We start from the raw sequence: 22,350 nt of genomic DNA on the forward strand, positions 1-22,350 counted from the left end.
AGTAGGAGTAGGACTCTAGCCTACGTCCTGATGAAGCCAATTTATATTATTATATTATATTGCTTAGCATTGATTAGTTTGTGTCGCTAGTTTGATATAATATAATATAATATAATATAGGCCCCACTCCTTGGGGATTTTTTTGTCACAGTATATATGCACATACTTGAAATTTGTCCTCTGCATTTTACCCATTCTATAACAAGTAGGAGCAGTGAGCGGCTGAGTCTTGCTCAGGGACACACATCAACACATTGCTGACCTGGCCTGGAATCGTACTTGGGACAACCAGGGCCTCTGGCTCCCCAGGCGGGCTCACTAACCACTCAGCTATGGCCGCCCCCGTTTGAGTTTGAGAGCTGTGACCAGACCCTCTCTGTTGATAAGGCCGTAAAAGGGATAGTTCACCCAAAAAAATACTTTTTTTCTATCGATTAGTCACCCCATGGAGACTTGAATTCATGGATATTCTTTTGTTTTTGTTGAATTCCTGAGCCAATAATTTGATGAGCAGCAGACCGGTAGGCAGCACAGAGGAGACACAAAGGAGACTCTTTGTGTCTCCTACCGGAACTGCTACCGGTCATCAAATGATTGGCTTAGGAATGCGACAAAAACAAAAATATGTCCATGAATTCAAGTCTCCATGGGGTGACTAAGCGATAGAAAAAAAGTCATTTTCAGATTTTTTTTTAAACAAACATTTGTAACTAAAATCTTATTGCTTCTGCGGATTCTACAAATGTCTTCTAAATCCTAACAGCTTTTTGAAGAAAAAAAAACCGTTTGTTGCTATAAGTGTTTCTCAAACCTTTTCATGTCAAGGACCTCCCAAAATGATGTATTCGGCACACTTTTCCCAGTCATCCCTCAGTGGTAGGAGGGAGGAAGGGAGACCTTTGTTAATCCCATGGGGGAAATTTAGTTTCAGCGTCACCCAGCTGGTGACTGCTCAGATGGTTTTGATCATAGATATAGAAACCTAGATACCTCATTGGCCTCTGCAGTTCGTTGGAGTGATCTGTTTGGTATGGTGATCGACCGCCATATTTCCGGGGGGAACGGGCACTGGCCAATCACAGCGTGTTGACTACTGGCCAACCACAGCGCGTCTTTTCCAGGATTTGTCAGAATTTAGTTGTCCCGCCCCCACCTGCCTCTGATTGGCCTACTGAACGGCCCCTTCTGTGACACACGCAGAAAATTCCAGCTGCCCCCCCAGAAGCGGAAGCGCGTCCGCCATACAGACGCTTCAGAGCCAGAGGAGGCATCTACCTTTATATGTCTATGGTCTTGATGGGCACACTATTAGTAACATGAATACCAGCCCCGGATGTACACTGGCTCCAGGTGAGCCAGGACAGCAGTCCAGCTGTCTTGGCTATGGCTAGCGCCCCCATGAGGATGAGGATCATCATGACAGGCTCTGCCTCTGCTGCAGAGCTGTCATTCTGTGTGATGAGAGTCGTAGTCAGAGTTGGTGCATCCGTTAGACCTGTATAGGATGACATTCAGAAGCTGTTGTAGTTTTGATGATAATAATGAAGTGTGATACAATGTAAATGCCTACAGTGTTGTTGACATTCAGAGTAAAGTCACAGTGTCTGTATGGGCTTTCTGGAGTAGAGGAATGTGACGTACTATTTGAGTAGTATACTCAAAATACTGTGATGACTTTTGCTAGCTCTGATTCGACTACATTTAAAATGCACATGGTATGGAAACACACACACACACGCACAGTTTCATGCATGTGCACGCATGCACACACTCATGCATGTGCAGTGCAGTGCACACACCCACACTCTATCTATCTTAATGCATTTAAAAGAAACAATGTGTAAAAATCTAAATTACATGTCTATGCCCATGCTCATACCTTGGTCTCTGTTGTCGCTTTGGACCGTCAGAGATATTTTCATGCTCTCCTCCAGCAAGTCAATACTGTTTGCTTTGTACAAAGCAACCCAGTATACTCCAGTATGGTTGAATGTCAGGTTTGTGATGCAGAATAAGGCAGACATAGATGCGTTGTTGAAGACACAGGCATGGTCTGTTGTGCACTGTCTTAGGAACGGACATTCATGGAGCTTTTTGTTGTCTAATGGTCCAGGTCCAGTATACAGTGCAACAGAACTTATAGATATGGTTCTATTGCTCCCCAATGGGAATCTAAGGGTGATGTCTTTGCCCTGCATTTCGTTCAAGCTATCTGCCCCGCTGCAGCCTGTATGTACAGTAGGAGACAACACAGTGTTAAATAATAATTGTATTTTATAGAACCTTTTAAAACAAAGTTACAAAGCACTTTACATATCATCAAACAAGATCAATCAAGATAATGTGCAGCAAGTGAAAAGAGAGAAATAAAAACGTCATACACAGAGAAGATTAATTATGAACAAGAATGGCATACAAATCTGCATTGAGAAGAAAGCCTTTAAGAAAAAATGTTTTCAGAAAAATCAGACACAGATTTAACTATGAAGACATAAACAGGAAACAGGGTGCTGTACCACCTAAGGTAGAGCGGTTGTGGGTGGTGGATGTGGTGTGGGCTAAGAGCGATATTTACTCCAGCTTTGCACTTTGTAATAAATTGTACATTTTATACAAAATATGAACAGGCTGTTGTCTTTCACTGTACTTGTGTTTATGTAGTGATGTCATGTTGTTCTTGCAGTGCACTGTGTGTGTCATAAGTACATACTGTAATGTCAGCCTTTAATGCATTTCTATTTCCACCCAGAACAATTCCTGTATCATTTTTTAACTTTGTGTTTATATGTATTCAGAATAAAAAATAACATGTACTGCAGCCGACCTACTAAATATCGTACCAACTGTTCTGGGTGGCTCTTATGTGCATGTAATAACTAATAAGATAATTAGCAGGTCAGGAAAAGGCAGGCTTACCAGTGAGTAGAATCTGAGCTGCAACGAGCAGAACCTTCCAAAGCGATGAAGCTTCGAAGATGAAGTATTTATCCATGTTAGATGAAGACTGGTGTTCTTACAGGCCTGTAGGAGAAGCCATCTTGTCTGTCTCTTCTCCGCTGATCGTTGTTCACTGTGTGGGTGTGGTGAATACCTCTGGGTGGTCTATGAAACAAGTTATTTTTTGGTGGTTGTTTTTTTTAAGAGGAGGAAACTGTACACAGGAACTGATGATGTGCCTGGTTTCAGTAGTGTTTTGCAACAAGCTCCTCCTGTGAGACAGAACTTTAAGCTTCTCAAAGTTTAAACCAGACATGTATGTCCACAGACTACACTGTCATTTGAACAAAATACATTTTATTGGACTGTATATTTAATAGCAATGCAGTGCATGCATGTGGGGGAAAATACACTGCCAAACTATTGATATTACACTGTTGTCAGCCCCTAAGGTACTTTCATATTTTCAAATATGGCCCCTTTTGAAATAAGTGCAGACACCCCTGGTTTAAACAGAGATGAGCTCAGATGATAAACTTCACACACAAATCCTCAGTTGTTAATTTGACTGTGTATCAAATTGTTTGACACACACATTTGTTTGTGTAAAACTACATTGTGTTTTTTCTTGTTTTGCCAGAGTAGACATACAGTGCTGTCAACTCAAGTCATGTTTCGTGAAGTCTAAAATGTATCATGCATTTCATAAGTGTGGAAACTGACAGTGTTTTGTTAGGAAACGACTAAATCCACACAATTCAGTATTAGTATTTTCTGTATTAGTTTCAAACCTGTATAGTCTTCCTGCCACGGTGTCAAAGAAACTCTGACAGAGTTGACATTCTCCTCTGCCCCCTGGTGACTCTATTTGTGGCTCTTTTACACTACAAGAACCAAGTGATCCATGCCGTGAAATATATTTCACTGGTTCCGGATTTGTTTCTATACACTACGGCTGGGTTTCGTGTGTGTGTGTGTGTGTGTGTGTGTGTGTGTGTGTGTGTGTGTGTGTGTGTGTGTGTGTGTGTGTGTGTGTGTGTGTGTGTGTGTGTGTGTGTGTGTGTGTGTGTGTGTGTGTGTGTGTGTGTGTGTGTGTGTGTGTGTGTGTGTGTGTGTGTGTGTGTGTTGACGGGTCTGACCAATCAGAGCGTTGACGGGTCTGACCAATCAGAGCGTTGACGGTGAACACTGACAAAGTCAAGGTATAGAGCAGGATTTAGCGCCGCTAAAAAACAACATGCCTGACGATGAAGCTTTGAGCTTGTATACAGTAGCTGCTATTTTTGAATAGCCATAAGTATAAAATAATGGTTAAAGTGGTTAAAATGATTGTGGCGCTATATTATTTACTTTTACTTGGGACCCCCTGTTACCCCCCCAAGGACTTTGAGAACCAATGTGCTATATATAGCACATAGGCCACCCACAGAGCCTAGTCCCTTCACGTGCCAGCCTCCCCCAGTCCCGGCAGAGTAGTTCCGGATAAGCGGATTGAGTGGCCCTGTCTTTCCCTAAGAGGACTGACTGTGGGTCGTAAATTGGGGCGAAACACCAGATGACCCCAGGCTACAACACTGATACGTGGCTCATAGGAATTGGATTAGACTACGTGACAACCAGGAATAGTTTGGTGACCACCGGAGAGACGGTTGACAGCCGGAATGTAGACAGCATCTGGGAGCAGTATGCTGCCCTGCCAAGCCAAAGTGCAGTAACTATGTTTTTGGACACACCGACTTATTTGTGTATCCCAAAGGGCAAATTAGCCTTCGTGATTTTAGGGGATGAACAATTACCTCAAGAACAGATGTATAATTAGTGTAATATCACTTGTATGCCGATATCTCATTTGGCTGACCAGTTGAATCACTTTTAAACCCATTTTTCAGTGTTTTTTGTTTTCGTAGTTACTGCTCTTTAGCTTGGCAGGGCAGTATGGGTTGGCGCCACAGCCTGTGTCTTCCGTGAGGAAGAAGCCCAACAAATCCACGGTGAGGCCTTTAGGAGGGCCATTCAAGCAAGCCGCAAGTGGAACCTGCAGTACCACCACGGGCCAAGAAACCATCACGCCAGAAGGAAATGTTTGGATCGGGGGAAGTCTGGTGCAACGCTCAGGTCCTGGACCTGGTGAGACGAAGGAGGGGCCCGGACAGGAGGCCATCCACAGAGCCTAGTCCCTCCACGTGCCAACCTCCCCCAGTCCCGGCAAGAGTAGTTCCGGAGAAGCGGACTGAGTGGCCCTGTCTTTCCCTAAGAGGACTGACCGTGGGTAGCTACTGGGACGTAAGTCGGGGCTTGATCAACCCCGACTGGGTCACCTGGGCGAGAGTGTATGTTGTTGCGAGACCCGAAACACCTGTTGATCCCAGGCTACAACACTGATGATACGTCCCAGATGACACGGATGCTTTCCCGCAGTGAATGGGTTAATATTATATGATGCATATTTTGGAATCCAACAAGATAAAGTTAACGTTAATATTGCAGCTAATATTGACTGTAAATGCAGTAAGTGCAGTGAGCACACCTCCTCGGCACATCAAAACAGTGCAATCTGGGGCTGTAATGGGGTTTGGATCTTAATAAAAGGTGATCCAGGTCGGTCCTCGGGTCTGGTTCGGACAAGGTTTTGTCGGACTCTGCCTGGTCACTGTTGTCAGGCCTGATTAAAGCTCTAGTTTAGATGCGCTCACTGGAATATGGGAATATAGAGCCATTTAAAACATATTTTAACAAGAAAAATATCACTTACATTAACCAACATATCTACTAATATGACATTCCTACTGTATTGTACTGAAAGGCCTAGTTCTATTTGGATGTCTGGGGTCTCGACCCACCCATTGAGAAGCAATATAATTATGACTGTACAGACAGTGTTTTCCACCCTAAACAACATAACCACTGAACTGCTGACACGTTCTCAACTGTTTAATATTATGTACATATTTATTAAATCCATCTGTAGCTTATTCACCTTTGGTTTTCTCCTCCTTGTCACGTGACGTCCTGGGTTTGAGAATGTTATGCCAAAATGAAAATTATTTTTCAATTATCACTGTTTGTGGACATTTTTCAATTTGAAGGTATGCCTCATAATGTCATTTTTTTAATAGCACCGTAATAATAATAATTCCTTGACCTGTTGTTTTTGAGATGTTTTTTTATTTTATTTTATGACTTTATTGATAGGATAATATAGGCTGACAGGAAATGGAGTGACATGCAGTGTTGGGATCGGGACTCGAACCCGCGTCGCGTTGTCAGGCTGTTTTGGAATATATTTATCCCTGAGTTTTAGACTGGTATTCCTTGCCCCAGTGGTGGAAAGGAGAAGGGCCTGCACTTGGGAGCTGGGTGGGTTCTAATGCTGTGAAGGGTAGGTATCTGCGAGGGAGGGGAGTTGTAATTTATGGGTCCCAGGGGTGCCAACGCCATACTCCAAATTCAGGGAGTACTGGGATTTTTTTCAGACGACCGTGCTTCTCATAAGAGGGTATCTCCAACAAGAACACAAGACACAAAACCCCTTGGTGTGGGTCTTATCCCCTGTCAGGGCTCGTGGATACATTTTCTGCAGCCATTTCAACTATAGTCTATTTTTTTTTTACGGTTACAGTTTGTCCATTCCCTTCCTTCTGTTCTTGTAACTACATGTGTATTGCAGATGTATTGTTGTTAAAAGTGTCTCATTGCTGTGATCGTGACATTCCACTTTAAGACTGACCTCACAGTTATGTGAACATGTGAGGCAAGCAGGATGTGGGGAGCTGCAAAGTTTCGTTTCTGCAGAACAGAAAACTGCGCACAAAGCTACACTCGACTGGAGCAGAAAGACACATCATGTTTCACTAGGTGAGTAATTCATTTATCATAATCATTTTTTTTGTGTAGTTTGATATTAAATGAATGAAAGTAAACTTTATAGCATTGAACTCCCTCTTCTCTTCTGCTGTTCACTTTACTGTTATGTAAACACTACATACATAGAATGGTGTCCACAATCTTAGATACTTCTGTGCAGTTATGTGGGGGTGAGTCAAAGTAAACATTTAAACACATATAAAACAATCAGTGAGTAATCACTCGATTCCTTAACATGTTATTTGCACACTACTAAAAGAAGACTTTTCATACAGTACACATGGACATGCAATGCTTTTAATTGCTTACCATAAACAAAAGCAAATTATATACACTCATCCATCTTTCTTGTATTGTATGTTTACCAATAGTGTATGTCATGGCAATATTTTTATGGTGAATATGAAGTTAAAAAGAAAGAAAATAATGAAAGTTAGAATTATTTTAAGTTTTCCTTATCTTTATGCTTTAATGTTTAATCTTTATAAAGATTAAACAAGGCCCTTAAATAATGGGAAGAATTACACATCTAGGTAGCCTACAAATAAAATATGTACATATCAGTACTAGAGTATTTGTTGTGTTTACTAAGGTTTACGTGTGTTGTTTAAAAGTTCTAGAGTGTATTTTGGAGCGTTTGTGGTACATTGTGTGCTGGTGTATAGGAGTGTGTATGGTGTAGAGAGGCAGCCATGCAGGAACTGGTGAAGTTCTGTCTCATGAGTCAGCAGTTAATTCATGTCACAATGAAGCTGTGATTGGTTTACTAGTATTTATATCATAGCCAATCAGTGACTGCCGTGTGCAGTATGACAGTGCTGTGCACATCTGTTGATACTAAAGCGCTACCTTTCTGTTCGCTGCTCCATTTTACTTTTTCAACGTCTTGTTTTTAATTGTATTCAAATATATTTTTACTCTGTCTTAATGCTCTCTAATATTGATACCAAGGATTTTTTTTTTTAAATTAAGAACAAATGAGAAACAGAATGTGTATCTAATGCTGTGAAAGAAATAAAATGTAGTAGCTTTGGATCAAAACTATAGTACTTCTCCATCTGCCCTCTCCCTCAGCTCCTCATATACACACACACACACACACACACACACGCACACACGCACACACGCACAGAGACGCACAGATGCACACAGACACACATGCAACGGATCAGAGCTACTTCTCCTTCTGCCCTCTCCCTCAGTTCCTCATACAGAACAACACACACACACACACACACACACACACACACACACACACACACACACACACACACACACACACACACACACACACACACACACACACACACACACACACACACAGACACGCACACTACATCAAATGCAGTCAGTAACACAATGAGCGGAGATAGGGAATGCGGATATGGCAGAGATATTCCTTGGAGTTATTCCACTCCAACAAACAACATGGTGTGTGTGTGTGTGTGTGTGTGTGTGTGTGTGTGTGTGTGTGTGTGTGTGTGTGTGTGTGTGTGTGTGTGTGTGTGTGTGTGTGTGTGTGTGTGTGTGTGTGTGTGTGTGTGGGTGTGTGTGTGTGTGTGTGTGTGTGTGTGTGTGTGTGTGTGTGTGTGTGTGTGTGTAAAAAGTCAAAACAATTATTATTGTTTTTGCTGCTCTTAAACAGAAAACAAAGAGAGAAGTCTCACTGGCCGTTTTCAGTAACACTAATGCAGGCTATCAGTATATGCAGTATAATCTTTTATGTCCACATTAATCAATGTTTTAATCAATGTGCTATTGAAGTCACCCCTTGTTTTAAGTACAAGAACACTTTTAAAAGTATAGGTATAACGGGATACAAGCCTTGGTATTATTTGGATTGTATAGAAAATCTTGTCGTTCATCCCTATAGTGTCTTTCCTTACATTTTGAATTGCCTTGTTGAAATGTGCAATACCAATAAACTTGTCTTGCCTTACAGGAGATGAAAGGTGGATAAAACAGTGTTTTTCTGTTGGATCTGCATCATCAGTACTGCAGGTAAGGAATCAATCAACATTTTTGTAAGTTTGACTTTAAAAGGATCCCTTTTAAATATGCAAACAAACAACACCCCAACATCACCTCTTCCTGAGAATATATGCATATTCAAATATGCCTTAATACATTATAATTGTCCTCTATAACTAAATGTAAAATTAAAAACACCTTAAATATTACATTTATTTTAGAAATAGTTCATCTTTTACTCAATAGGGGCAATGCCCGTGGCAAGTTGATGATGTCATTATGGACAAATGACATTTTAGTTATAGAGGGCAATTATAATGTATTAAGACATATTTGGCTTATTAGCCAGGGATCCTTTTAAAGCTGTACTATGTAACTTTCCTCTTCTACCCCGGATTTTATGGGGAGAGATTTGTCTCAAAAGTATTTGTGAATCCAATACCAAGATGCACACATATTCCATGATTTACAAATGTGTTTCCATGATTCACAAATATGTTTCCATGATTCGATTCACAAATGTGTTTCCATGATTCACAAATGTGTTTTGCAATCTGCAAACACAAATTGTTTATTTGTGACTTTTGTAAATATGAATTTGTAATTTTTACAAAAATGTATTATACTTGTGTGTGCATTTATCATAAAATATCATTTGCAAATCATCAATTCTGTGTGTCAATTGTTGAGTCTGCATTTGTGAGTAGACCAACACACGCATACATTCCTTTTCCCTGCTACATCATTTTGAGACAAACATCACGCTTTTTAAGAACATTTTTACAAATGTATTTTCCTATCTGCAAACTTACTTGTAACTTGTAACTTGCCATTTAAATACATGTGCTATTGAATATACATTTGAGAGTACACCATCACGTGTATTTAGTTTTGAGACAAGCTTGAACCCTCTTTTGGTGAGATTCACTCACACATACCTGCAGATCCACACGTGTGCTTGTACTGCCCCACCCCCACCCCATGGCAATTACAGCCAGGTGGGCACTGCCACTAATCAGTTAGACGGGGATTTCAGAAAAAAATGTATTTGGGGGTAAAAGTTGGGAAGCTGACTATTTTACATAATTCAAGGTTGCTGAATCTGAATAATATGGTTCCCATACAAATTTGATTGTTTTTAACCTTCTAATTTGCATTAAAAAATGGCTGCCAATGTTGAACAATTTCAACAAGGCAAGCAGAACTGAAAAATAAAGTGTCTATATCTATGTTCTGAGGGTCAGACAATGTGTGTACGGTATTTGTTATGTAATTAGTGGTAAGCCTACTCCTAAATATGCAAATAGAGGCCACCATTACAGAAAACTGTTTACTAAAAGAAGTGATCCATATGCACCCCCTTATTTTATTTTATTTTCTACTTATCTGTATTTTTGTGTGCACTTCAGACAGTTGCTTGATTACATATTTAGACATTTAATGTTAATTTAATCAGTTGCAGGTGTTCATGCTACATACATACATGCGTACTGTACAATACATACAGTACATACATACATACATACATACATACATACATACATACATACATACACACACACATGATACGATCAGCACCAAACTTGGCACAGACACTAGTCAGGGGTCTGCCATCAGAATAGCCACACCAGGGGCCACGTGTGGCTCTCAGGGGCCACATCAGGGGCCCCCGGGGTTCCACAGGTGCACCGTTGCCACCAATCTGCACCAAACTTGGCACAAACACTGTTCAGGGGCCTGCCATGACAATAGTCACACCAGGGGCCCCCAATGTATTTTACCTTTTGTAACTATGTGTCTTTGTGACAGTAGTATTTTCATGCTGGCATACCTGAAGAATATGTACAGGGCAAGGTTCGAGCCAGAAAATGACATGAGACATGAAACTCCACATTAGCCAAGAAGAGAGAGACATGGACCACCCGTAATCATGCCATGAAAAACAGTTCACTCAATGACTTGGTGACCTAAGATGACACGTCGATGTAGTTGACAGCAGTTACTGGGAAGTAAGAGATCAAGAACTTCCACAGAAAAGGGAATAGAATCTCAAGAAGGGGAAGTGTAGCAGATTGCCTTAGTTATCATTATTAGGAAATGTGCCCATGTAATAGGGTGTGTCTGCTCACTAATACATAAGTTACAAATCAGTATATCAGTTAATATGAGTTTGGTTCCTCAATTGTTGTTTGTCAAACTTTTTGGGCTGACCCCATGTCCAGGTGACCTTTAGTCTAGTTATCTCCCATCATCACTTTAAAGGGTAATGTTTCAACCAAACTGAAATGCAGATGTCCTTTGTTAACATAAAACAATCAGTCATGATTAATTCCACATTTCTATAAAGAAAACATCAAATGGATGCAACTGCTAAAATAACCTGAATCCGCCAGATGGGGAAAGTATTGAATGTGACGCAGGCTTCTTCTTCAGGTTACTCCTAAAAGGCCTCACTGTGGATTTGTTTCTATTATAATAAACAATTAATTCCATCACTCATATGATAAGCATCAGTCATACGAGGTAACCTTCGCGTCCAGTAACCAGTAACTCTTTGTGTGTTGTATTGCAGTAACATCCTGTCCCCAAGATGTTTGGGGAGCTTTACTCACACAGCATTATTCAGTAAAGTAATTTGATTCATTCTTCATTAGTGTAAGCTTATAAGCAAGGTTTATGATCCCCGCTGTGCTGTGCTTTACTCTTTCCTATTAATTCTTCTCTTCTTTGACCATGGTTTAGTAGGCCTAATAGGCAGACATGGAGACCATTATCACCTGCCCTGGCCTGGGATCCAAGGTACCCACGGTTGAAAGACTGATTAGTACATGAGCCAGAGCCCCAAAATTGAGCAATGATTATCGAAAGAGTGGGCAAAACCAAACCTATATTAAATTGTTCATAGGGTCAATACGAGTAAATAAATGTATGATAACCTTTCCACAGAAGTAGCTTTTTCATGGTTATCACACATTTTGTAATTTTCCCCATACGTACATGACAGGTGAAAAAATGACAAAATTTAAAGAAGAGTTTTCATAATGAAACTTCCTGAGTTGATTACTTACATGAAGACGATGATTTTTCGTATTACAAGTTTTCTGAAATTGTATATTTAAATATGCAAATTAGGCATTAGGAAAATATGCCCAAATTTGCATACCTTTCCTGAATCAACATTGGAACATTGGACAAAGCCAGAGTCAACATACTTATTTCATTTTGTTAAGATGTTGGAGTGAAAGGTTTTTAACGATGGAATATTCAATATCTGGCTCAATTTTGGGGCTCAGGCTCATGGACTAAATGCCTAATTTGCATATTTAAATGTACAATTTCAGAAAACTTGTAATACGATAAATCATCGTCTTCATGTAAGTAATCAACTCAGGAAGTTTCATTATGATAACTCTTTTTTAAATTTTGTCATTTTTTCACCTGTCATGTACGTATGGGGAAAATAACAAAATGTGTGATAACCATGAAAAAGCTACTTCTGTGGAGAGGTTATCATATATTTATTTACTCGTATTGACCCTATGAACAATTTAATATAGGTTTGGTTTTGCCCACTCTTTCGATAATGAAATCTTGTCTGGCTCATGTACTACAGTAGATCTGAAAGCCATGTCTTTCGACACATAATGGGAACGGATATTCTATATAAAGTGAACTATATTTAACCACTTAAACTCTACATGGTTGACCGGAGGCCCTTGGGGCTTTATACTAGTGTCTTCTCCCTGGTGTTAGGTAGGACAACTAACAGGTTGACAAGTAGCCTTTCCTGAAGCTCCTACGCCCAATATCTCCCCTGCCAAGTGGGGATTCCCTCTTGGCTCCCATGCGGAAGACCCAGGTTCAAATCCTGGGTCTTACACAACCACTTGAATCTTAGCATTCCTATTCAGGGCAAATAGTGAACATCTGATCTACAAGCTCACAACGTGTCTCAACGTGTCACAAGTAACGTTATCATGCATGTTGTGAAATTGTAGATAGTCCATTTTCGGTTATTTGGTGTTCAGAGAAAACCGGAGGGCCAATTATATTGGAAATTGGTCAAATAAGTATATGGTTTAAGTTGTTTCCACATCAGGAGAGGACATAAAACGTGGGATTACAGCTTTATTTTGGGGGGTTGGAGAGGGTGATATTATTCAAGTCTCTTGCATGAACAAATGATGTTGCACGTTTCCTAACGTAACACTGTAAAATTGTGGATTTCATAGATGTTAGTAAGGTTGTGATGTCTATTACACAGCTCACCTTACAATCTAGGTAGCTGGCTAGCAGTTTGTACTGTATGTTAAAGCGGCACTATGCAACTTTTTTAATGAAGAGAAGAGAGTCATTTTGTCCAATCTGTATGGTAGAGTATGTTAATAAATATAACTTATACAATTGGGGTGGTTGTATTTTGTCTCCCTGCTCTTCTATTGAGACAAAAGGTCATGGCTCACCTAGACACAGGATCTGACACGAATTTTGACCTGCTAGTCAAGATTACATTTATCCCCTGAGCAAGCAGGCAGGTTCTATTAGCTCAATGGTAAAAAAAAATGTCAGCGCTTGACCAAACCATTCAGCATTGGAAAATATAGATGACTCGATTTTCAGCCTGCTATGTGGCGCTCAAATCGAGTCCTATCGCGCTGATCAGAGCAATGGCCATTTGAAATATTTGACACTGCTATAACGCTGCTGCAATGTAGTGCCACATGTGTGCAAACTTCCTAACGTTTACCCCCAAATACCATTTTTTTCTGAAATCCCTCCTGTCTAACTGATCCCTCCTGATTAGTGGCAGTGCCCACCTGGCTGTAATTGCCATGGGGTGGGGATGGGGCAGTCCAAACACACATTTGAATCTGCAGGTATTTGTGAGTGAATCTCACCAAAAGAATGTTAAGCCTGTCTCAAAACTTAACGGATCTGCACGGATCTGCAGAAAGTATGAATCTCACCAACACACGGATCTGCAGAGAGTATGAATCTCACTAACACACCGATCTGCACAAAGTATGAATCTCACCAACACACAGATCTGCACAAAGTATGAATCTCACCAACACACAGATCTGCACAAAGTATGAATCTCACCAACACACAGATCTGCACAAAGTATGAATCTCACCAACACACAGATCTGCAGAGAGTATGAATCTCACCAACACACAGATCTGCAGAGAGTATGAATCTCACCAACACACGGATCTGCACAAAGTATGAATCTCACCAACACACAGATCTGCACAAAGTGAGAGTGAATCTCTCCAACACTGTGTGAAACTTAGCACATGTATTTAAATGCAAACTTACAAGTTACAAGTAAGTTTGTGCATAGGAAAATACATTTGTAACAATTCTCTTAAAAAAGCGTGATGTCGTGATGTCTCAAAATGATGTAACAGGAAAAAGGAATGTATGCGTGTGTTGGTCTACTCACAAATAAGATCCAACAATTCACACACAGAATAGATGATTTACAAATGATATTTTATGATAAATGCACACACAAGTATAATATTTTTTTGTAAAAATTACAAATTCAAATTGACAAAAGTCACAAATAAATAATTTGTGTTTGTAGATTGCAAAATACATTTGTATGTAATCATGGAAACACATTTGTAAATCATGGAAACATATTTGTAAATCAAAGAATATTTGTGCATCTTGGTATTGGATTCACAAATACTTTTGAGACAAATCTCTCCCCATAGGATTTTAACCCGGTTTCCTGCGCAAGTGCTGACTTGTGATGATTTTTACCATTGAGCTAATAGAGCCTGCCTGGGCCCTATTTCACGAAAGCTTGCTTCAATTCTCTTTCGTGAAATCTAGTCATGGCTAAACTTAGCCAGGGTGAACTGGCTAAACTAATCTTCAAGATAATTCAGCTTTCATGAAACCGATTCATCCCTAATCCTGGCTAAATTAAGCCAGGATAGGTGTTAAAGCCAGGCTGAATTAAATAAGCCTGGCCTTAAGTCAAATCCAGGCTTGACAAAGTCGGGTCCGTATAGCCTTCCGTTCCATGCGCCAAGCCAGGCTGAAAAGGAGCGACTTTGTCGAGCTAGGCCTTGTCAAGCCAGGCTGTGCCGAGCCAGGATAATGAAGCCAGGCTTCACGTATTTCTATAAAAGACCATGAAAGTCGATAGCAGAACTTGACCAATCATGGAGTCCAAAACCAGAGCGGCGTTCTTCTCTGTGGCTGAATAGCAGCACTGCAGCAGCTCATGAAATCATACAAGGAAGTAAAATGTAATAAAATGCAATAAATAGATCCAGGGAGAAAGCGTGGCAAAGTATTGCAAGCACACACAGAGTGTGTGGGGGGCCGTGACGGGACCGCAACGGGGGCCGTGACGGGACGCACGGGGGCATCATGTCAGACATTTTTTATAATATTAAAAAAATCTGTAATATATTATCAAACATCTAACAACAATATGAACTATAGTGTTAACAGAGTGACAATGACATATCACATGAGTCATTGTGAAACAATTATGATTCATGGTCACACACTATTTCAGTAATATAATTCATTTGATTATATCTTATTTTATTTATTTCATTTTATTTGAATGCAGGGTCATTAAAATGAGTCCATATACAAACACATGTGTTGAATTAACTGTGGAAAAACTTGAAGAACACTGGCTTAAGTAAGCTTGGCTGTTAGCCTGCTTCTGACCAGGCTAACTTCACAGCTAAATTGCCATGGTAACTAAAGTAGGCTTGCTTCAATTCTCTTTCGTGAAATCTAGTCATGGCTAAACATAGCCAGGGTGAACTGGCTAAACTAATCTTCAAGATAATTCAGCTTTCATGAAACCGATTCATCCCTAATCCTGGCTAAATGAAGGCAGGATAGGTGTTAAAGCCAGGCTTTAGCTCTAATTCACCTTTCGTGAAATAGGGCCCCTGCTTGCATTGAATCTTGACCATCAGGTCAACATTTCTGTCTGATTCCATGTGTCTAGGTGAGACATGACCTTTGACACGATCTAAATGCCTCAATAGAAGAGCAGGGAGACAATATACAACCACCTCAATTGTATAATATGTGTTAACATACTCTACCATACAGATTGGACTGAATTACATTGTATTCACACAAAAGAAGTTACATATAAACTCTTTTGTACATACTGAAAGTGGACGAATAAAATGTGCCAGAGAGTATACATACAGTATGCAATGAATACATGAAGAAATTGTGCTGGAAACTGGAGCACATTAATTTGTTTTCTAGGATCAAATATGTTTGTTTGGCTCTCTGCTATCATTCAGCAGTGAATCTGTAATCATTACATTTCTGTCACCTGCATGGCAGCTATACTGTATCTACACGGTTTATGGCTGGCATCAGTGTTGCCATATTTGAAGAGAGAAGCCCAAAAAAGCGATTAGGCCCCATGAATACACACTCAGGGGTCCCCAGCAAAATGTGTTGATATAGCATCAAAATCTATTTTAACTCTTGAACCCTATTCATATCCTTGAAAATACAAGAAGCTCACATACATTGTGAGCTTGTAGATTTAAAAACAAGAAATGACTAAAGTCATGATATAGCCGCTAGCGGCAGGCTTTTTTTGCCCCAATCTGCAGCACAAAATGTAAAAGTGGTCTTTAAAATGAAATCTCAGCCATTCCAATGCAACCAAAATAACTCCACAGAGAGGTTCATCGGTTGGCTACCAATATAAAGGATGTGTGTGTGTGTGTGTGTGTGTGTGTGTGTGTGTGTGTGTGTGTGTGTGTGTGTGTGTGTGTGTGTGTGTGTGTGTGTGTGTGTGTGTGTGTGTGTGTCAATGTACTTGTGTGAAAGTACAATAGTATTGGTATCAAAATGTACGTAAAGTTCCAAAAGTGAAAGTACTAAAATGTTTGAAAATAGCAGATCTACAAGTAGGTATTATACTTGTAGGTGTAAAATAGGGCTAAAGTGGTAAATGTATGTTTTATAATGTAATGTACAATATTTGCCTCTGAGATGTAGTTGAGTAGAAGTAAATACAATTTGTATCAACAACAAAAATAGTTAGCCTAGCCTACTTATGCTTAGGCTATGAAAGTTAAGTGCAACCCTAATCCTAAGTGAAACCGCCTTTCAGGGTGAAAATGGCGCAGCCTCGCTTCTCCATCTAAACGTGCAATACAGGGGAATCCGCAAAAGTGTGATGTTATGTTTCACGTAGGCTGACTAGGCTCTCTTGCATGAGTGAAATAATTATAAGCAGTCAGTTCTATGAAAACAAGGCCAAAAGAAGCGACTAGGCTACATGAGCAGTAGCACAGACCAGTACATTGGCTATTTGAAAATAGCATATCTACATGCTCGCAAAGTGTTGCATTCACGACGCTTTTTGAGCTTGTAGATCGTCTATTTTCAAAAAGATCTTGAAAAGAAAAAGTTAAATAATATTTGGAATATACATATACATATATATATATATATATATATATATATACATATATATATATATATATATATATATATATATATATATATATATATATATATACATATATATATATATATATATATATATATATATATATATATATATATATATATACATATACATATATATACATATATATATATATATATATATATATATATATATATATATATATATATATATATATATATACATATAAACATACATACATACATACATACGAGCAGTAGCACAGACTAGTACATTGGCTATTTGAAAATAGCAGATCTACATGCTCGCAAAGTGTTGCATGCACGACGCTTTTTGAGCTTGTAGATCGGCTATTTTCAAAAAGATCTTGAAAAGAAGAAGTTAAATAATATTTGGAATATATATTTTATATGTATATATTTATATATACATGTATTATATATATATATATATATATATATATATATATATATATATATATATATATATATATATTCTGTCAGTCATTGTACGTATTATAATGAATTGATTACTGCAACAAAGTAATGATAGGCCTACAGCACTATTGTTACAACTTGTGCAACTTTTATTTCAACTTAACCACAACAACAATATCATTATGTGCATGCAAATATGCACTGAAGGGCAGAGCAGATCACTCACTCCAGACCGTTCTTTGCGATCCGGTGCGACCGTGTTTAGGGGCGAGGCAGAACGGCACTGATCGCTCACCCCAGACCGTTTCGATCAGGGGCGACCGTGTTTAGGGGCGAGAGATAGTGAGTTGTGGCTCGTAGAGATGTTCGGAACTTCGGAGCCTCAACACGTATGTTTGTCTGTTAAGTGTTAAGAGGTGTAAAGTAACTAAGTACATTTACTCCAGTACTGTACAATGATTGTGAGCTTGTAGATCGGCTGTTTTCAGAGTATTTCAGACAGTATGTGCGTGTGTGAGTACTCTGTGTGACGGTGATTGAAACCCACGGCACGGGCATAGTCATTCAGTCCAACTTACTTGACTGTAGTAGCCTTTTCATACGTTTCCTTTGTCCTCATCTTGCGCTAATGCACGCAACTGTTGCGCCAGGTTGTATTGTTGTTGTTTCGCATAAAAGCGTGCATCTGTTGTCAGTCAACAACACAGCCAGGCTCTCCCCAACTCCTTTCACGTCTCTTCTGGTTTGGGTCCCTCGGAGGCGAAAGGAAAACGCCGTCGGAAAACGCCTCAAACATGTTCATGGACCCCCAGATTAATATGTATTTGTCAACAGCCCCCCCCCCCCCCCCCATCTATTTTGAGCCAGGGAACCCCGTTCCCTGCGGGGGCGGGCGATGTGAAGTCGGTGTGAAGTCGGGCGATGTGAAGTAACTAAGTACATTTACTCAAGTACTGTTTAAGCGTGCATCCGTTGTTTGGCCACTATTAGACCTTTGCAGTCAGAGGTAAGGGGGCGCCTCCCCTGCGCCGCGGTGCTGCGAGGGGAGGCGGGTGCTGCAAAGGACGGCCGTCCATTGGCCGTCCATTGGCTTTAAAGTAGTGTCTCCCCATTGGCTGTAAAGTGGTGAAGGACAGCCAGGACAGCCAATAGACAAATAGGTGTCGCGAACATGTCGCGGATGATGATGTCTGATGCAGTTTGTAGAGCCGCGCTTTCAGCTAGCGGCTAAAAATCTATGTCACTTTTTATGAATAAAATGTAACTTTGTCCCATCTGTATGGTAGAGTATGTTAATAAAATATAATATAATGGTTGTATTTTGTCTCCCTGCTACATTTAGATCGTGTCAAAGGTCATGACTCACCTAGATCTGACACAAATTTTGACCTGATGGTCAAGATTCAATTTATCCCCTGAGCAAGCAGGGGATAAATTGAATAGCTCAATGGTAAAGATTTCAGCACTGGCGCAACCGGGTTCAAATCCGGGGTAGAAGAGGAAAGTTACATAGTGCTGCTTTAAGATGAGTCCTTTTCCATTGCTATGGTATACGCTTAGTGACTATGAGCTGCTCGGACGCGTGCGGGGGGCGGGGGGGGTGGGGTGCTGGGGGTGGGCGCATATCCCCCCACGGGTATGGACTAGTAATAATAATTTGCTCCAAATGAGATATATTAACCAATCGCCTGTCGAGGGTAGCATTACACATGACCGGTTGAAAGTGCAACCTACCTAGTTAACCTACCTAGTTCAGTTCTAAATTAGGAAGATTTGGAAAATAAAAGATTTTAAAACAATGAAAAATATATATAAAATAAATGAAAAAAGTAATCGAAAAAACATGGCTCACGTATTAGGAGGGCGATATGAGTCATCAGAACCAAGGACGGTGTTCTTGATTATTCTGTCATGGTTAAAATGGACTCTTTCCTGTCTCTCTGTCTCTTGTTTTTGCTCATGAATTGAAAGGGTCAAGTGATGCTTATTATGATCCATGTTCTGTTTTTTATTGTTTAGTTGATCCAACATGAGCCATTCAAGAGGTGATCTGCCACCTGAGGTAGAAAAATGGACCGTGGAAGAAGTTCATCGGTGGTTAACGACACAGGTCAAAGTTAATCACACATACGCAGACACATTCTGTGAAGATGGCGTACAGGGGGAATGTCTGCTTGACTTTGAGAAGAAAGATGTGCTGGACATGGGAATAAAACATGGACCTGCTGTCAAAATCATATCTTTTTTAGAACGTCTGAAAAGTGGATCGAAACATGAATCACAATGGCCAGCATATGTGGAAAAATGGACAAAGGAGCAAGTGTACCAGTGGCTGGTGAATTACGTGGAGCTGTACTCTAAATGTGCAGAACGTCTCCAAGAGGAAGAGGTGTCAGGAGACTGCCTGGTTTGCTTCACAAAGCAAGATCTTATGGATCTAGGTGTAAAAAGTGGTCCTGCAGTGAAGATTCTGAAAACTGAGCTTCGTAAATTGGACAGAAAACGTGAACCTTCACTACAACCCAGCACACATGTAAGCAGTGAACCAACAGTTTCACCAAAACATGTTGAAAGACAACCGGACCTGTCTGCCAGTGAACTGGTACCCGTCAGTGCTGAAGAACCAGTCAAAGTTGAGGACAGACGTCAGCCACCGAAGCAACACGCTTCACAAAAGAAAGAACCCAAACCACCTGCTGCAAAATCAAGTGAAGTAAACGTAAGTTACTTTTACAATATTTCTTCATCTTAGTAGCAAAGGACACAACATGTGTTACACACTCCAGATCCATGTGTAATGGTCTCCACCAGGCCGAAGGTGTGGCCGAGACTATGTTTTGTCCCCCGTCAGTCCGTTCGTCCGTCTGTCCGTCTGTGAACAAATCATCTCTGACACTGTTTGCTCGATCACCGTGAAACTGTGCACGCACACTCCTTGGATGCCAGAGCAACCTCTGTCCCAAATGTTTCACATGGGCCTGTGAAACATTATTTTATTTGACTTATTATTCTTTTATTTTGTATTACTCCTACAGATTTTGCCCAAACATCACGCAAATATAGTATAGTAAAACAGTATCATAGTCATTTGATCAACACGGATCTGTCCGATTTTCATAATCCATCCTGATCCAAAGTTTGCAGGAATGGTCCATTTTGAACAAAGAGCTAAACCAAATTTTCACATTGTCCTGTTATAGTGCCACCAGCAGGCCAATTTAAGCAAAACACATTTTGAATTTTGTTCGGAATTCAGAGACTGAATTCCGAACATTGCTGGCCCACAATAACCTACCTGACCTGATGGAGACCTGTGCTCCGAGGAGCACTTTTTCTAGTTTTCTTTATATCTTATAGCACTTTTTTCCAGCCTTCTTCAAGATCATGTGGGCATTTAAATCCACTTGAGACAGTAATTAAGAGCTACATATTGGCCTACAAATAAATATGACTTAACTTCTTACATTATAGGTTAACATGCCATGGAAGACAATCCTTCTCCAGAAAACCTTAGAAGACCTGGGGAAAGAAGAAATGGAGACATTTATCTTCTATCTGCTAATATCTAGAGTGCCTTGGTTTCCGGCAATAAAACGTAGCCATGTGGAGGACAAAAGCATTGTTCAACTTGTTGACTTAATGACAAAACACTATGGGATGGATACAGCCCTAGATGTCACATTACAAGTCCTTGATAAAATGTCACGTGCTGACCTTGTTTTACACCTGAAGAAAGATATAGGTAAGAGAAATGGTTATACTGTCCAGTCTAAGACTTGCAATATTAAAGTGAGACCAGCTGAAATGAAAAAATATATTTTCACACTTTTATAGCATGTCCGTGATCATAATGGGGACATAGTTAATAACAATAGATGCCAAAATAAATGACATCTCCATCTCCACTACACACTATAAATAAAGACAGAAAAGCCTCTGTTTGTAACTTCCTTACAAACAAACACATACCACACAGAGCCGATTTATAATGATATATATGCTAGAGGGCGGTGCCACTCTGTTGAATGTGAATGAAGATGGTGGATATGCTTTAGAAATTATCTAATTTTTAAAGTTAATCAGCATACTAAAATCAAGGGACAAAAATTATAGAAAGAAATAGACAATGCAGTACTTGGTTCAGCAGTGCCTTGTTGCAGTGGGCGACCATACTGTAGGTGTGCAACGGCAATGTGCAACTGTAGGATCTCATAGCCCAAGTGGATTTCATTTCACCTGCACCATGAGTGTGATTGGCTGAGACACACCCAGGCAGGAATTACATCATGATATGGTTGTGTAAAGCCATTTTAGCTGGTCTTTAACACACATACAAATGTTTTTTCCATTCATAAAGATTTTTTTATCCTTCAGATCATCAACAGGTTCCACTGAACACAAATGAGGATTTGAGAAGAGAAGCTGACCATGGTGAAAAGCTGAAGAACTTGTTAACATGTGGAGGAAATAGTCTGGACTATTACCAACAATTTGTTGTTGTAGTGAACAAGAGTCAGGTAGAACAACACAAACACTTAACATTTCTCAGCAAATTGGAAAAACTATTTTGTGTGCTGGACTTTGATCCTTGTTCAGCTCAGGAAGGAGTTTGCTGTTCTTACAGATCCCTGAGAGCAGCAAACCTTCATACACCATCACTGTTTCAAAGTGAAGCAAATGCTGTAATTA

At 40.0% G+C, this 22,350-nt stretch overlaps 3 protein-coding genes across 4 annotated transcripts in view; 1 reads left to right on the plus strand and 2 right to left on the minus strand.

The window, feature by feature from the left end:
• The window catches only part of LOC311052611 (uncharacterized protein), a 36,638-nt gene extending 33,629 nt beyond the window's left edge, over positions 1–3,009 (minus strand). The window contains exons 1-3 of one of the 2 annotated variants that reach the window (XR_014601527.1): positions 2,917–3,009; positions 1,880–2,227; positions 263–1,495 (exon numbers count right to left, since the gene is read on the minus strand). Coding sequence is in view for 1 of the 2 variants with exons in the window: in XM_084067650.1 (XP_083923776.1) it covers positions 1,278–1,495; positions 1,880–2,227; positions 2,917–2,992 (642 nt within the window). In the remaining variant the exon portion in view is untranslated. Of the gene's footprint in view, positions 1–217; positions 1,496–1,879; positions 2,228–2,916 lie in introns of those variants that run through there. The other variant, XM_084067650.1, reaches the window with a different exon arrangement.
• Positions 1–22,350, minus strand: part of LOC311052606 (ribonuclease inhibitor-like) — a 436,715-nt gene that overhangs the window by 274,098 nt on the left and 140,267 nt on the right. The window lies entirely within an intron of this gene.
• LOC311051629 (uncharacterized protein) lies at positions 6,683–21,495 on the plus strand (the record flags this gene model as incomplete). Its single annotated transcript, XM_084066209.1, has 4 exons — positions 6,683–6,792; positions 8,744–8,802; positions 19,681–20,380; positions 21,133–21,495. Exons 3-4 carry the CDS (start codon positions 19,691–19,693, stop codon positions 21,493–21,495), a joined length of 1,053 nt encoding a protein of 350 aa, XP_083922335.1. The 5' UTR covers positions 6,683–6,792; positions 8,744–8,802; positions 19,681–19,690.

The sequence above is a fragment of the Gymnoscopelus microlampas genome (genome assembly GCF_963454915.1).
Source record: "Gymnoscopelus microlampas genome assembly, chromosome: 9".
In the NCBI taxonomy this organism is placed as follows: Eukaryota; Metazoa; Chordata; class Actinopteri; order Myctophiformes; family Myctophidae; genus Gymnoscopelus; species Gymnoscopelus microlampas.